Below are 13421 nucleotides of genomic sequence, written 5' to 3'. Positions count from 1 at the left end.
AGTGCAGGTATCTGGGAGGTGAGAAGTGGGCGTAGGTATCCTCTGGTGCTGGAGTTACAGGCGGTTGTGAGCTGCCTAATGTGGATGCTGGGAACCAAACTCTCGTGCTCTGCAATAGTAGTATATGTTCTTAGCTGATGAGCCATCTCTTCAGCCCCTACAAAAGTATTCATATGGGATCTTCAACATTGGGAGTATTAGTAACTGTACATTATACATAACAGTGTAGTTCAAAGGCAATTCACTCCTGTAAGAAGTATGGACTCAGGATATCCTGACTCAGTGTTATCTGTTCACTACCCTATGCTTCAGACACTTTAGACAGTGTTAATCTCTTCCTCAGAAATACTACCTTGTATGATTTTGCTGAAAGCATTGCTACTTACTAAAGAACAATAGGGAAACAGTAATTTTGATAAAGCAGAGATCGATGCAAGACTTCCCCATTACTGTGCTTCCATTGGGTAGTGTAAGAGAAACAGTTTAAACAGATGGTGCTAGCCACACCCCCAGGATGATTCCAGTATTTCTCACCATTGTACTCTAAAGGCATGGACTTCCAAAGATGAACAGGAAACCATTTCCATGTCCGCTTGATTAAGTCTACGCCATTCTACATAAACACAGAGACTAGTAGTGCTGCAGCCTGAGGCTTGTGACCCACCCAGTTTTGTGATGTCCCCAGTCAACGTATCAAAATAGAAAAACTTACTTATAAGCTCTGTTGTTTGTATTGTAACTGTTCTTTTAGTATGATGCTGAAGGCACAGGCTTAATTCTTAGACACACACACACACACACACACACACACCACACACACACACACACACACACACACACACACACACGGTAGGGAACCGAGACCCAGCAAACCTCTCTAGTCCCTAGTCAGTGAGAGGAAAAGAATATTGGGTTTTTTTGTTGTTCATCCTCAAGACCTGTCTTGGAGTTTCCGGCATGTTCACCTGTTGTCAGTCTTTGCCTCTCCCTATGGTCTGGAGCCTTCTTGCTAATCAGGGTTGGGAAGACAGTGGAAACTAGACCTGAGACTGGCAGGATCTTTGTCCTCCCTCACACTCTCCCAAGGCGGTCTGGGATCCAGGGCAGGCCTCCCCAGATAGGACTGAAGAGGGACATGAGCCAGTTGGTGTGAGCAGCGTGGCCCGCTTGCTTGTGTGTTTCAGTGTTGGAGGCTGACACCCTGGCCGTGAGCACACTGAACAGTGAGACAAGCACTCTACCACTGAGTCGCATCTCCAGCTTTAGCATGGGCCTTTTCTTTCCTAGTCTTGGCTCCTGCTGAAAACAGAGGACAGAAGGATGTGTTGTGTGGAAGTAAACAGTGTGTATGTAGTGTTTTGAAGAATTTAAGGGATAGCTGCTAGAATTAGTTTTGCTTCAGCACTGTGTGTTGTATGGTCAAGTCTTAGGATTCAAAACATTTTTTAAAAAACACAAGATTTTCTGCTGAGAAGACTCATCTGATGTGTTCTGAGCTGGCTCTGAAATTAAAATCTGCCTAAGGAACTCAGCGCCCCCCCAACCCCCAGAGGTTCTCGGGAAGACCCCAGCACTGACCTGTTAGCCAGGAGTCACCTGAAACAAGAGCGAGTAAGCCAAGGTCAGGCTGGACTCCAATCGGCAGGTCTTTGTTTTCATTTACGAGTGTGTGTCTGTGGACATGTGTACAGGTGCCTGTGAAGAGGACATCAGTGCCTGGGCACGGAGGTTACAGATGGTTGTGAGTCACTCTATGTGGACACTGGGAATTGAACTCTTTTCCTCTGCATGAACAGTGAGCCCTCTTAACTACTAAGCTATTTCTCCAGCTTTGAATCTATAGATCTTCATTAAAAAATTAAAAAAAAACTTTTGTATGGGTGGTTTTCCTGTGTCTATGTCTGTGCACCACATATATGCCTGGTGCCCACAGAAGCCTGAAGAGGGCACTGGATCCCCTGGAACTGGAATTATTGATGCTGTGTGCTGCCTTGTGGGTGCTGGGAAGCAAATTCCATCAATCACTACTTAAGAAAATGCCCTACAGCCAGATTTTGTTTGTTTGTTTATTTGTTTGTTTTGAGACAGGGTTTCTTTGTGTAGCCCTGGCTGTCCTGGAACTCACTCTGTAGGTCAGGTTGGCTTTGAACTCAGAGAGATCTGCCTGCCTCTGCCTCTGAGTGCTGGGATTAAAGGTGTGCACCACCACTGTTTGGTTTACAGCAGGATCTTATGGAGGCATTTTCCCCATTGAGGTTCCCTCCTTTGGGTAACTCTAGCTTGTGGCAAGTTGATGTAAGAGTAGCCAGCACAGCAGTGGGGTAGCTTCTCTTCTGTGCATACAAAACTTGAGTGATGAATAAACAAACCAAAGGAAGACCTGGAAACTTTTAGTAATATTGGGGTGCTAAGAGTATAGTTCAGTTGGTAGAGTGCTTGGCTAGTATGCCCAAAGCCTTGGGTCCAGTCTTACAATGCATCAACCTCTATAGTTGTACACGCCAGTAATCCCAGCATTCAGGATGTAGAGGCAGAACAGCCTGAAATTTAGTCATCCTCCACCACACTGCCAGCCTCGGCTACATGAGAGTCCTGCTGTGCCTTATCACACTGCCTGTTTAGTTGTTATTAAATTGCACTTAAGAAGTATCACTAAGGGGCTGGAGAGATGGCTCAGAGGTTAAGAGCACAGACTGCTCCTGCAAAGGTCCTGAGTTCAATTCCCAGCAACCACATGGTGGCTCACAACCATCCGTAATGAGATCTGGTGCCCTCTTCTGGCCTGCAGACATACATGCAGGCAGAACACTGTATATATAATAAATAAATAAAATCTTTAAAAAAAAAGAAGTATCATTAAGATTAATAAGAGCAGCTGGAGAGATGGCTCAGTGGTCAAGAGCACTCTGCTTTTCCAGAGGACCCAGGTTCAATTCTCAGCACCCCTGGGGAGGCTCATAGCCATCCGTGACTCCAGTTCTAGAGATTCTGGCTTCTTCAGGATTGCACACACATCCATGCAAACAATACACCCATACACATGAAACAAACACACATAAAGTCACCCAAAGAGAAAATGTATGTATGTGTGTATGTACGAGTAATTTGTGTTATGACTAGTATGTTAAAATTAGGTAATATGGCTTAGAGAATAGGCATTCTAATGATCCTAGATTTAAATCCATCTTTGCCACACAGTAGCTGGGATGTTGGGCTAGCTCATTGCTATCCTTATGTAAAGGCTGGAGAGGACAACACCTACCTCAGGGTAGCTGTTCGGACCAATAAGGTGGTAGTGTAAACTAGGCAGAGGGACATGCTGTGTGGCTCCTGAGGCCTTCATCCTGTGAAGTTGCTGTGCACGGGATGTTTCCCCAGTCTACCTGGAGTCGTCACTGATTCTGCCAGCAGGTGTCACCCTCCCCATTTCCTAAAGGCACTCAGTTGTTTTGGACTGTGCTTTGTGTTTTGGTTCAGAAACAAAACTGTCTTCTGGAAGAGTCAGTATGAATGGCTGGAGTCACCAACTGAACAAAAAATAAAGACTAGAACACAAAAAGTGAAGGGGAAGAAAAGGAAAAGAATGTGTCAAGGGAAAGACAAGAAGATCAGATCATTTCCTCATATAACACAGAGTGCTTATGGCTGTCTACAACTCGTACTTCTAGACAGCCTCCTCTCAAAAGGCCACTAACATGACAGATAATTTATAAGTGAGTTTCTGACTGATCTCTATCAGTCAGAGCACAAGTACCTTAGACTTGAATGCCATGAGATGAAGTGTTAGGGTAAACTCTAATTATAAATTAGAGGAAATATGTAGTCTGCGCAAGGCACACGGTCCCCGGGGCAGTTAGCGCCAGGAGTGGAGTCAAGGATAAAGCTGACCCCGTGGAGTCAGGCAGCTTGTGTTAGAGTCTAACCAGACCTACATTCCCTCCAGTAATCTCATTTCCAATCCACTTCCTGTCCAGAGAAGCAAGCAGTGTGACTGGGAGGAGTCACAGTCGACCCCAAGGGTCACCGCAGTTTCCACTTCCCTTTCCCAAGCCTGGTCCACCATTCCAGGAATTCTTTGTGTTGGTGTTTTTGAAGTCTAGAATCACTGGGTATCCTCCATTCCTAAAGAATTATCCAGGACTCCAGGGAAATAGCTTGCCTGACTAATTAAAACAAGAGATTTGTTTTGTTTTGTTTTGGTTTGGTTTTTCGAGACAGGGTTTCTCTGTAGCTTTGGAGCTTGTCCTGAACTAGCTCTGTAGACCAGGCTAGCCTTGAACTCACAGAGATCCACCTGCCTCTGCCTCCCGAGTGCTGGGATTAAAGGCGTGCGCCACCCCGCCCGGCTTAAAACAAGAGATTTTTGAAAACAGAAACCAGAGAAACCACCACCACCACCACCACCACCACCACCACAACAACAACAACAACAACAACAAACCCACCCCAGGGAAGTTAGGCCTATAAAATAAAGGTAGTCACCAAGTAAGGGGAAAAAACAAAGGACAAAATCAGAAACAGAAGGTGGGGGTGTTGAGCTAAAGTAAAGTGCTATCTAAATTGTGTGTGTTGATGGGAGAGGGGCGTCATCTTGTTTTGTTTTGAGAACCCTCCTTTATAACTATGAATAACCAACAGAGCTAGTCTGCCCGGAAACAAAGCTCATCAAAACCACTGTTGGAATAGACAGGAAAACAAGCCCTATTGTCCAAGTTCATGGAGATCTGGCCAGACAGAGAACGCTGTCATTCTGCAGCTTGACGTGAGCCAGGCATTTCAAAGCCAGCAGAGTGGGAGTTAGGGCATGCTTTGATTTTCCTATTCACCAAGAGACCCATTGTGTCTGAGCAGCCATGTCACCAGTGACTTCCTGAGGTGGCCTGGATGGCATACCTCAGGGCGGGAAGGGGGCGGGGAGGTACTTGTAATTCTCAGGACCCAAAGCTTTGACTAGTGCAAAATTAAAAGACTGCAGGAATATGGGAGCAAGACACTATTTTTAGGTATCTCCAAATAAAACTCTAAGCACAATAAAATGAAGTTAGGAAATATACAGGGTATCTGCCACTAAGTCTAAAATGCTGTATTATGTGCCATACACTGTGCCAACATACAAATGCCAGAACTGAAGGGATAAGTGGGGTGCTTTGGTAGGCCACAGATGGCCAAGCAGATGTGAGCTCCTAAGATTTTGAGGAAGCCTGCTAAGGTTTCAAATGGAGACAGAGTAGCGGTAGTGAAGATTTGGGGTTCGGCAGGATGTGGTGGTATATGCTCTTAATCCAAGCACTTCGAAAGCTGAGGCAGGAGGGCTGCAAGTTTGAAGCCAGCCTGGGATACATCGTGAGACCCTGTCTCTAAAGCAAACAAAGCAAAAATCCCCTTGTGGGAGATTTCCCAGGGTCTCACATCATAGATGAGAAACCCGGGCACAGCTCAAACAGGGCGGAAACAGAATAGTCTGCTGCTGTCTTGGTAAGGAGACTCTTAAGAGTGAGTCCAGAACAAATATGTTTTATTGAATTCACTCAATAAGAGTAGATTTGTTGCCAGCACATGGAAGTCTGAGGCAGGAGGACTGGAACAAGTTTCAGACCAGCCTGTACTCTGGAGTGAGACTGTATCTCAGAAAACAAAGAAAGGTTATTAGAAAAGAAATTGGTGAGCAGTAGGCCATCATGCCTCATGACTAAAGTTTAAGCAAAAGGATGCAGTAAAATTGGCACATTTATAATCATTTGATGGGCTAGAAGAAATAATGTTTGGGTCAAATTTAAAAGGGAAGGCTGGGAATTAAACTAGGCTAGGGTATTAGCAAAGAATTGATAAATGGAAGAAATGTTATGAAAGAAGAAATGAGAGGGAGCAAGGAAGTTAGCAATGGGGGCCAATTTTAGATGCAGGAGAGTGTGATGAATTTGGGAGTGTTGGTGAAATTACTAAGGCCACTCCACGTAGTTAAAAGGGGGTTTATTTTGTGGGATAACTTACAAATGAAGGGATAGGTTGCAGGGTCTGGGAAAGGTATGGCGCAGTCCGGCGGTGTTCTCTGGAGATCTCTGCTTGGTCTACCTCCAGCGTCCAGGGTTCTGGAACCAAGGGAAGTCTCTCCTCTTGATCCTGGGTCTTCAGCGTCCTCCCTCAGCCCCGCCTTGTGGGCGTGACCATTACCGAAGCCTCAGTGGGGGTTGGAACTTCCAGGCCAAGGCTGGGATGGCTACCTACTACATGGGAGCTAGGGCTAAATAAAGAATAATCATTATTAACAAATTGATACTTAGTGTTCACTACACAAAAGGCAACATCTTGGACTCTTAAGATATAAAACAGAAGTGTGCCCATCACCAACTCACTTACACTTGGGAAGGTAGGGCACACAATCTTCTTAAAAATCAGGAATGAGACTGAGAGATGGCTGAGAAGTTAAGAATACTGACTGATGCCAGGCGGTGGTGGCCAGCACTTAGGAGGCAGAGGCAGGTTTGAGGCCAGCCTGGTCTACAGAGTGAGCTCCAGGACAGGCACCAAAACCACACAGAGAAACCCTGTCTCGAAAAACAAACACAAAGAGTACTGACTGCTCTTGCAGAGGACCCAGGTTCTGTCCTCAGTGCCTGCGTGGTCACTCACAACCACCTATAACTCTAGCTCCAAGGGGTCTGACACCCTCTTCTGTCTTTCTTAGGCACGCATGCACCTGGTGCACAGATACAAACACCGATACATATAAAATAAAGGCAATCCCCTTTAATTGCCCAGGAGCGCATAAAAGTCAAGAACATAACAGCTAGCCCCTGTCCAGTGCGTTTGACTGGGAACCGTGCACTGCTGCCCCTCCTGACTGTATGCCAGCCTTCTGCCTCCCTCTAGCAGTGTCCTGTCTCCTCCAGCAGTGTCCTGTCTCTCTCCAGCAGTGTCCTGTCTCTCTCCAGCAGTGTCCTGTCTCTCTCCAGCAGTGTCCTGTCTCTCTCCAGCAGTGTCCTGTCTCTCCAGCAGTGTCCTGTCCCTCCAGCAGTGTCCTGTCTCAACAGCAGTGTCCTGTCTCAACAGCAGTGTCCTGTCCCTCTCCAGCAGTGTCCTGTCTCTCTCTCTCCAGCAGTGTCCTGTCTCTTTCTCTCCAGCAGTGTCCTGTCTCTCTCCAGCAGTGTCCTGTCTCTCTCCAGTAGTGTCCTGTCTCTCCAGCAGTGTTCTGTCTCTCCAGCAGTGTCCTGCCTCCCTTGAGCAGCTCTGCTCAGGAGAGTTGGCCCATGCACTGACCAGAGGGAAAGTTCAAAGTAAGATTAAAATTAGTAATCCACAAAATGAATGTCCATAATTACACAATCAAGCATTTGTTATAAAACAATTGATTATAGAACTATGGAATGTGTTTTTAGAACAGTGGTGAATCTAAACACTCAGACAAATGCAATTTTGGGTTTTTATTTTGTGACGACTACCTGAAACACTGGTTATTTGCAACAACAGAAGAGTAGGGGTCACTGAATTTTTTAAAGATCTTATTGTAGGGCCAGCAAGATGGATAGCTCAGTGGGTGAAGGCGCTTGCTGCCAAACCCACTGACCTGAGCTCTGTCTTCAGGCCCACGCGGTAGGAGGAGAGAGTCTTGGTGGATATATATGCAAGCCTGGCACTCAGGAGACTGAGATAGAACTGTGGTGACTGCCTGGGCTACGCAGTGCAGTCCTGTCTCGACAGCAACAAAAAAACCTATGGCTCTGTTGGCCATTCTCTGGGGTTCTGGCCAGGTTCTGACTTTTGCTTCTTTCTTCAGGAGACCTGGTGATTCTTGATGGCACCCCTACTGCAGGATGGCTGCAGGGCCGAAGCTGCTGGGGGGCCCGGGGCTTCTTCCCATCTTCTTGTGTTCGTGAGCTCTGCCTCTCCTCCCAAAGCCGGCAGTGGCACTCACAAAGTGCATCGCTCCAGATTCCAGAATACTCCATGGGGCAAGCACGGGCCCTCATGGGGCTGTCTGCCCAGCTGGATGAGGAATTGGACTTCAGGGAAGGAGACGTGATTACCATTATCGGAGTTCCTGAGCCAGGCTGGTTTGAAGGAGAGCTAGAGGGTCGGAGAGGCATCTTCCCAGAAGGCTTTGTAGAGCTTTTGGGGCCCCTGAGGACTGTGGATGAGTCGGTAAATTCTGGAAGTGGAGATGACTGTGTTGCTAATGGTGACGTAGACATCTCCACAGGAGAAATAGAAAGTGGGGCTGACGAGGCTGACCACCCGTCGGGGACCTATGGACTTGCCCTCTACAGATTCCAAGCCCTGGAGCCGAATGAGTTGGATTTTGACGTAGGGGATAAAATCCAAATTCTGGGGACATTGGAGGATGGCTGGCTGGAAGGACGTTTGAAGGGCAGGACAGGTATCTTCCCTCATCGCTTTGTGAAGTTATGTCCTAGCACCAGGACAGAAGAAACCGTGGCTCTGCCCCAGGAAGACAGTCTCCCTAAGAACTCTGAAAGTTCTGTGGACAGGTTGGGGAACTCAGTGGTGGAGGAAGCAAGACTTGAACCAGAGACGTGTAAAGCAGAAAGGTGTGACTGGAGTCTATCTGAACAACCCCATGTTCCCCTAGATGGTGGGGTCCCTGAGTGTGTTGGAAGCGAGAACTCTGGTCAAAGTGAAGAAGCCTCAGGAAGCTCCCCAGGTGTGGATCCTGAAAGGCCTCTTGTTAAAATCTCTTCCACACCTAACCCCTCAGAGATAGTCAATGGTATCTCTTCCCAGCCTTGGGTACCTTGTCATCCCAAAGTACAGAAAAGTCCGTTTTCTTCAACAGCAAGAGGGAGCCACCAAAGCTCAGACCCATTCTCTGAGTTTGTCCCTCTGGAAGCCTGGACTAGAGACTACTCCAGCCTGCCTCCCAAAAGAACATATGCCCAGTGTGGGTCCCTTCAGAAGCCAGCACCCCTACTTCACAGGGCCTCCTCCCTCTCGGCCTCAAGGATAGCCAAACCTAGCTACTTTTGCCATCCGGCCGTGGCCAGCTATGCTCAGAAGCACCAAACATCTGCAGAAGATGCCTCCAGCCTCTGTTCTGCAACAGAGAGATCAGAGAGGAGGCCTGGGCCACTAGACAAGGGGCCCACCACAGTGGTAACCACAGCGCCACAGGGGGACAGCATAGACCTGGATTCCAAGTTGACCCAACAGTTAATGGAATTTGAGAAGAGCCTGTCGGGGCCCAGCACAGAGCTGGATAAAATTGAACGCCGCTTTTCAATCATGGACTTTAACTCCGCGAAGGATATTGTCAGAGGCTCCTCTCAAGATCTCCCAGAGAGGAGAAAGGCCCTGAGGCCGCCACCCCCCAGACCCTGTACCCCAACACCCATTTCTCCCCACTTGCTGGTTGACCAGAGCCCAAAACCTATACCCCCTTTGGCTGTGCGGCCCTCCCGCCCAGCTCCCCGGCCTCCTTCCACACAGCAGAGGATGAACACAGCCTCCCCCAAGCCCACCCCCGGTGCCCATCCCAGTCGGGAGGCCCCAGAGAAGGAGGAGTGCCCTGAGCACATGGAGCAGAGCCCAGCCCGGACTTCTCCGTGCCCCTCTGTGCTGGCGAGGATTCAGGGCGTGGAACACGACTTGGACATGTACACCAGGGCTCAGGAAGAGCTGAGCTTGATGTTAGAGGAGAAGCTGGATGACTTGTTGAGGGTAGAGACTCTGGAGAATCTCAAGCTCTATGAGAGAACCATTCAGAGTCCGACCCTGGAGCTCCAGCAGCTGAGAGGTGAGTGGCAGGAATTGGTGTGACCCTGACTCCGGTGCTGAGGCTCAGTGAGGGCTTCGCTATGTGAAAAACATCCTGGTCCACACAGAGAGATCTACAGCCTGTTACCCAGTCCCCCATTCCATCACCTAATTAGATTGCTCTGCCATGCTGTACCTACGACCACTGGGTCCTCTGACTTCATTTACTGCTCAAATAGTTAAGTCCAGCCTCAGAGACGTATGTATTTTTGACGTTACCCCTTCTGCGCTGTGGCATCATTGCAGATAGCAAGTCCCTAAGAGACTTTCTAAACTGAAGTCCCCGGGGCCAAGACATCTCCTGAGAAAACTAGAACTTGTACCTTTGTGATCAGGGGCCTTATTTCAGCAGTAATATCCCGTATTTCTTACTTGTTAGCATTTGTTATTACCATGCATTTACAGTGTCTTCACGGCTGTCATGGAAGTACATACAGAGATCGTTCAGATGGCCACTTTATAGAGGGCGGAACTGAGACCGAGCTGTTAAGTCACTTGCCGAGAGCCGAGGTTTAAGCTGGTGTTTTCACCTACTGTAGCTTTAACTTGCCACTTCGTGCATTCAAAAATGCATATTCTGTGGCTAGTCTCCAAAGATGTGTGTGTGCGTGCGTGCGTGCGTGCGTGCGTGCGTGCGTGTGTGTGTGTGTGTGTGTGTGTGTGTAGGCATGTACAGGTATATGTGTACATGTGTGTAGGTCAGAGGTCAACCTTAGTTATTGTTCCTCAGCTGTTTTTTTGAGACAGGGTCACTCATTGGCCTAGACCAGTGGTTCTCAGCCTTCCTGATGCTGTGACCTTTAATACAGTTCCTCATGTTGTGGTGACCCCCAACCATAACATTCTTTTCGTTGCTATTTCATAACTATAATGTTGCTACTGTTATGAATTGTAATGTAAACATCCTCCAGGGTTGCAACCTACAGGTTGAGAGCCGCTGACCTAGAGCTTGCTAGTTAGGCTAGGCTGGCTGGCCAGTGAGCCCCACCTGTCTCTCCTTCCCCAGTGCTGAGATTATAGGCATGTGCCACCACACCTGGCTGTTGTTTGAATCTTACATGGTCTTATAATAAAAAACTGAAAGCCAGATATCAGGGTCAAAGCTGAAAGATCAGAGAAGCAGAACAGCCAGCCACTGTTCTCACCTCTACGAAATTCTCAGTCTGAAGAGAGTGAGTTCCTGTTTCCTCAAGTTTTATATACCTTTCTCTGCCCAGCCATATCACTTCCTGGGATTAAAGGCATGAGTGCTTCCCAAGCAAAGGCATGAGATCTCAAGTGCTGGGATTAAAAGGTGTGTGCCACCACTGCCTGATCTCTGTGTCTACTCTAGTGGCTGGCTCTGTCCTCTGATCATCAGGCAAGTTTATTAGGATACACAATATATCACCACACCTGGCTTCATACGCGGGTGCTAGGGATTGAACTTAGGTCCTAAGCTTGTGCAGCAAGCTCTTTGAGCCATCTCCCCAGCTCTCTCTGGAGAGTTCTTATTCATCAGACTCAAAGGAGAAATATAAAGTGGAGCTGGCTTGGTGGTGCTTGTCTATAATCTGAGCACTCATGAGGCTGAGACAGGAGAATTACTACAAGTTCAAAGCTAATCTTGGCTACATAACAAGGCCCTGTCTCAGGGAAAAAAGAGGAAAATAGCAGAATGGTGGTACAGAGCAGAGATCACAGAGCAGGCTGGCTTTAAACTCAGAGATCCACCTGCCTCTGCTTCCCAAATGCTGAGATTAAAAGCATGTGCCACCACCACCGGGCTGGAACTATTTTTTTTAAAGATGTATTTTTATTTCTATTTATGTGTACTTCGTGTATGGGGGGGGCGGGTATAAATCATAGAGTGTGTAATTAAGCTTACTGATGTGTTTTATCTGTAAGTGTGAATTGCTGTAATCCGCATGCGTTCTCACAAACTCACTTCACAACAGCCGCTCAGAGCAAAGCTTGGGTCTGGCCGGCCCACTTCTTACTGTCCTGACCTCGCATCCAGGGTTGGAGGTGTCGGCAGCTCTCTCCCTCGGTAGAGGAGTGTCCCCACTTTTGTTTTACGGTGATGTTGGTGGACTCTTTGTAGGACTTTATTCTCACAGGAGATTTCTAGTCTTTCCTCTCATTGTCTAGGTGTCTCGCCTGATTTTCTTAGGCCTTTTTTATTGCATTCATTTATTTATTGTGTGTGTATTTCTGACTCCTTTTCTTCAGGTCATTGGCAGAGTTCAGGCTCGAGGTTAGGGGAGATTGGCAAATACCAGTACACATATTTTTATGATTCTAGTTTTCCTTTGTTTTTGTTTTGTTTGTTTTTTAGATTTTATTTTTATTTTTAACTTTGTGCATGTGTCTGAGACCCCCTGAAGCTGGAGATTCAGGCACTTGTGAGTCCCCTGAAGTGGGTGCTGGGAACGGAACTCAGGGTTTCTCCACGAGCAGACTGCCGAGTGCCTTTCCTGCCTGAGTTGCGTTTGATGACCTATAATTTTATATTATTATCTCACCATTTTTGATAGTTTTTAAGATGTTTTTGATATATATATTTCTTCTAATTTTTTTTTAGCTTTTTTTTTTTTTTTCTGTGAAAGGGCCCAAATAACTTAGACTTCATTATAAGAAATACATAGGTTAAGTAACCAGTGTTTGGCTCTGACTGAGAATTGGGAGTTTTTTGGGTTTGTTTTTTTTTTTTTTTTTAATAATTTCATTTTATTTTATGTGCACTGGTGTGAGGGTGTCAGATTCCCTGGAACTGGAATTATAGACAGTTGTAAGCTGCCATGTGGGTGCTGGGAATTGAACCTGGGTCCTCTGGAACAGCAGCAAGTGCTCTTAACCACTGAGCCATCTCTCCAGCCTGAGAATTGGAAATTTTAATTTCAAATTATTATATGGAGTTAAGGTAGAGCACCAGAAGGTATTTATAGATGGTCACGTGTCAGGGAAGTACCATGTCATTTAGTATGGGCTCAGGTCAAGCCAATGTCATCTAGAAAACCTCTTTATTTTTAGCATTATGCGGAGAGCAGGGTATAGAGTGATGAACATTCTCGAAGTGCTGTTTGGCTATGGAGTTTCCAGTTGAACGGGTTGAGATCAACAAGTCAGGAGCCATATCTAAAGCACTGTGCCTTTGAATGTGTTGGTTCTCTAGGCAGCAGACACATTTGGTCAGTTCTCAGACCTTGGGGTTTCTTAGAACTTATTACATTAGAAGCCCCAGACAGAGCTTCTGAGTGCTGCTCTGGGAGAGCCTGGAGTATGTCATAGTCCTTTCTCATCTCTCGGTGAGGCTCACAGACCTGACTTTGACACATAATCTCTGTGTGCACGCACTCCTCATTCATCAAATGCTGGCATTCAGTAGGAGCCAAGCATGGGCTCACATTGATCAGAAAGAAAGGCACACGCATGGTATCGCTCACATGTGCATGTTGGAAACTCTAATGAGCCTACTGACACTGGCCTTTAGTTAGTCACACTTTCTGTCCTGCAGCCTTTGAATCACACCTACAGAGTTACTCTCGGTGTGGGTCAGCACCAGAACCCACGTTCACCCTCTCTACAATGAGTCAGTCCTCCATGCCACTCTCCCAACCTGTGGTTCTGGTGCTCTTCATTCTAGGTATCCTCGTGGTGCGAAAAGTGTGTTG

General features: G+C 47.0%; 1 protein-coding gene across 1 annotated transcript in view; it reads left to right on the top strand.

The window, feature by feature from the left end:
• The window catches only part of LOC118571020 (dynamin binding protein), a 93266-nt gene that overhangs the window by 34668 nt on the left and 45177 nt on the right, over positions 1 to 13421 (top strand). The window contains exon 4 of the mRNA XM_036169883.1: positions 7775 to 9748. Within this exon, the coding sequence (XP_036025776.1) occupies positions 7775 to 9748 (1974 nt within the window). The remainder of the gene's footprint in view (positions 1 to 7774; positions 9749 to 13421) is intronic.

Source organism: Onychomys torridus, chromosome 1, assembly GCF_903995425.1.
Source record: "Onychomys torridus chromosome 1, mOncTor1.1, whole genome shotgun sequence".
Lineage (NCBI taxonomy): Eukaryota > Metazoa > Chordata > Mammalia > Rodentia > Cricetidae > Onychomys > Onychomys torridus.
The sequence above is the reverse complement of the archived record's forward strand: the minus strand, read 5'-3'. Positions and strand labels throughout refer to the sequence as shown.